Source organism: Microtus ochrogaster, chromosome 5 (genome assembly GCF_000317375.1).
Source record: "Microtus ochrogaster isolate Prairie Vole_2 chromosome 5, MicOch1.0, whole genome shotgun sequence".
Lineage (NCBI taxonomy): Eukaryota > Metazoa > Chordata > Mammalia > Rodentia > Cricetidae > Microtus > Microtus ochrogaster.
Window position 1 is genome coordinate 79,631,641 of NC_022012.1, and position 2,288 is coordinate 79,633,928.

Here is a 2,288-nt window from a genome sequence, read left to right on the forward strand (position 1 = left end):
ACCACTCGGCATCATCTCCTCACGTCTTGGCAAAAGAAGAAGTAGAGGGTCTTTTTTTTTTTTGGTAGAAAAAGAAAACAGGTTTATTTATTTCGTATCTTACAAGGGTGGGCAGTAACAATAGTACTGCAGATAGCCCATTTCATGTTTTTAACCTGTTGCAGAGGGTATAGCTCACTGGTATAGCTCATGTTTAGCAGGTACCCAGGTTCTATTCCTACCCTGCCTCCCTAGTTCCATGGGTCCTGGAAAGTTGAATACCTTTCTGTGTTAGGAAGGAAAAGGGGGATGCTGTAGAATTTTAAGCCATTCTTTTTCTTTCCCTTCTGTTTTTTTTCTTTTTCTTTTTTTTTTCTTTCTTTTTGAGACAGGGTTTCTCTTTGTAGCCTTGGCTGTTCTGGAACTTGCTCTGTAGACCATACTTGCCTCACAGAGATCATCCATCCACCTGTCTCTGCCTCTCTAGTTCTGGGATTAAAGGCGTGTGCCACCACTGCCTGACCTGGCCTCCTTTCTGTTTTCTTTCTCCCATCTTTTCTTTTTCCCTTCTCCTTTCTCTTTACTCTTTTTTTTTTTTTTTGAGATGGTGGTTTTGTACTTATGACTCTGTAGAAGCTAATATTATGTTAAGAGATTTGTGATGTTTTTGGTTATTCTACTATAACATGTGTCCTTACTGTTTAGCACCTAGCATCTCTCCTGCTCCATAACAAATTTGCCACAGAATTTGTTGCACATGGTGGAGTACAGAAATTACTGGAAATTCCTCGTCCTTCTATGGCTGCAACTGGTGTATCCATGTGCTTGTATTACCTGTCCTACAACCAGGATGCTATGGAAAGAGTAAGTCTAGTCCATTCAGGTGATGAGAATGGGTTTGATGGGGACCATCTCTGTAAAGCAGCACATTCACAGATGAACGTTTGGATAAGAAGAAAGGAACAGTTGAAAAAATGAAATTCTTATGAAAGACTTGAGGAATGTAAATGTATATCTTCATAAAGCATCCTAAAATGTAAAATGTAAAATTATTTAGGAAATTTTGACTCTACTGAGAAAGTGCAGGACAGATGTTCCACAAGCTTTCTTTGCTTTCTATGGCGTTATGACTAGTAGCCAGGCACTTTTCATTTGTGTCTCAGTAGAATTGTATTATATTTTAAAGTCAGTTTATTATATAAACAGGTGATGCTTTATGTATGTTAAATGATTTGTGATGGAGATAGTAAACTAATTTCAGCTGTTCTCATTCTAGTTTGAGTCTTGTTTTTCCATTAAGTCTTTCATGTTAGTGATCGTTTTTAAAAGTGAGTGGGTTGTACATTTGAAAAGTGATGGTTTCTCAGGGTATCTCTAGGAGGTGGCTTACCGTTTCTGTACAAGGATCATTTTTCTAATATTGTGTATTGTACTTTTTTTTTTTTTTTTTGAGACAGGGTTTTCCTGTGTAATAGTCCTAGCTGTCCTGGAACTAGCTCTTGTAGACCAGGCTGGCCTTGAACTTACAGAGATCTGCCTGCCTCTGCTTCTTGAGTGCTGGGATTGAAGGCATGTGCCACCATCGCCCGACTCCGGTTGACTTTTCAAGTTAAGCTGGTGATTGTCTTGAGTGTTGTCTTTGTCTTTGTTCATTTATTAAGATAACTGTAATAATTAAAATTTTACATTTTTGTGAATATTAAACTATTTACATGTACAAAGTTAATTATATCTAAAATATAGAAAAAAGTACCAAGCAAACCTTGGGGATGTTTTATAATTTGTTGTTTAATTCATAGACGGTATAGACCTGTATGAATCAGGGAGCAGCAGATACTACATATGTACACTTAGGATCATCAGTAGGCTCAGACATTTATAAGAATGTTTTTGTTGGGCATGGTGGCACATGACTTTGATCCTTGTACTTGGGAGACAGAGACAGGTGGATCTCTGTGAGTTTGAGGCCATCCTGGTCTGTGTAGTGAGTTCCAGGCCAGCTAGGGCCACAAAGTGAGATTATTTCAAAAGAAAACAAAACAAAAAACAAAAGGGAAAAAAAATAGTCCTTAACTTCTGTGTCTTCATGATTGTTAAGCAAGATGTTAATACTATGCCCTGAGTCATTTAGAAGCATTAAATGATATATTTTTTGGCTCTTGGTAAATATAGGTTGTACTTAATTTAGGTAGTTTTTTTGGTTTGGAATGGATTATGTCCTAGACCTGACTTAGAATGATCACTGTTTTCTATAAACATCTCTACCTACACTGGTGATTTTTTTTTTTTTTTTTTTTTTTTTGGTTTTT

At 36.8% G+C, this 2,288-nt stretch overlaps 1 protein-coding gene across 2 annotated transcripts in view; it reads left to right on the top strand.

The window, feature by feature from the left end:
* The window catches only part of Dcaf1 (DDB1 and CUL4 associated factor 1), a 64,135-nt gene that overhangs the window by 21,729 nt on the left and 40,118 nt on the right, over positions 1–2,288 (top strand). For both annotated transcript variants that reach the window (XM_013346574.2, XM_005347835.3), the window contains exon 9: positions 685–843. In XM_013346574.2, coding sequence (XP_013202028.1) covers positions 685–843 — 159 coding nt within the window. The remainder of the gene's footprint in view (positions 1–684; positions 844–2,288) is intronic.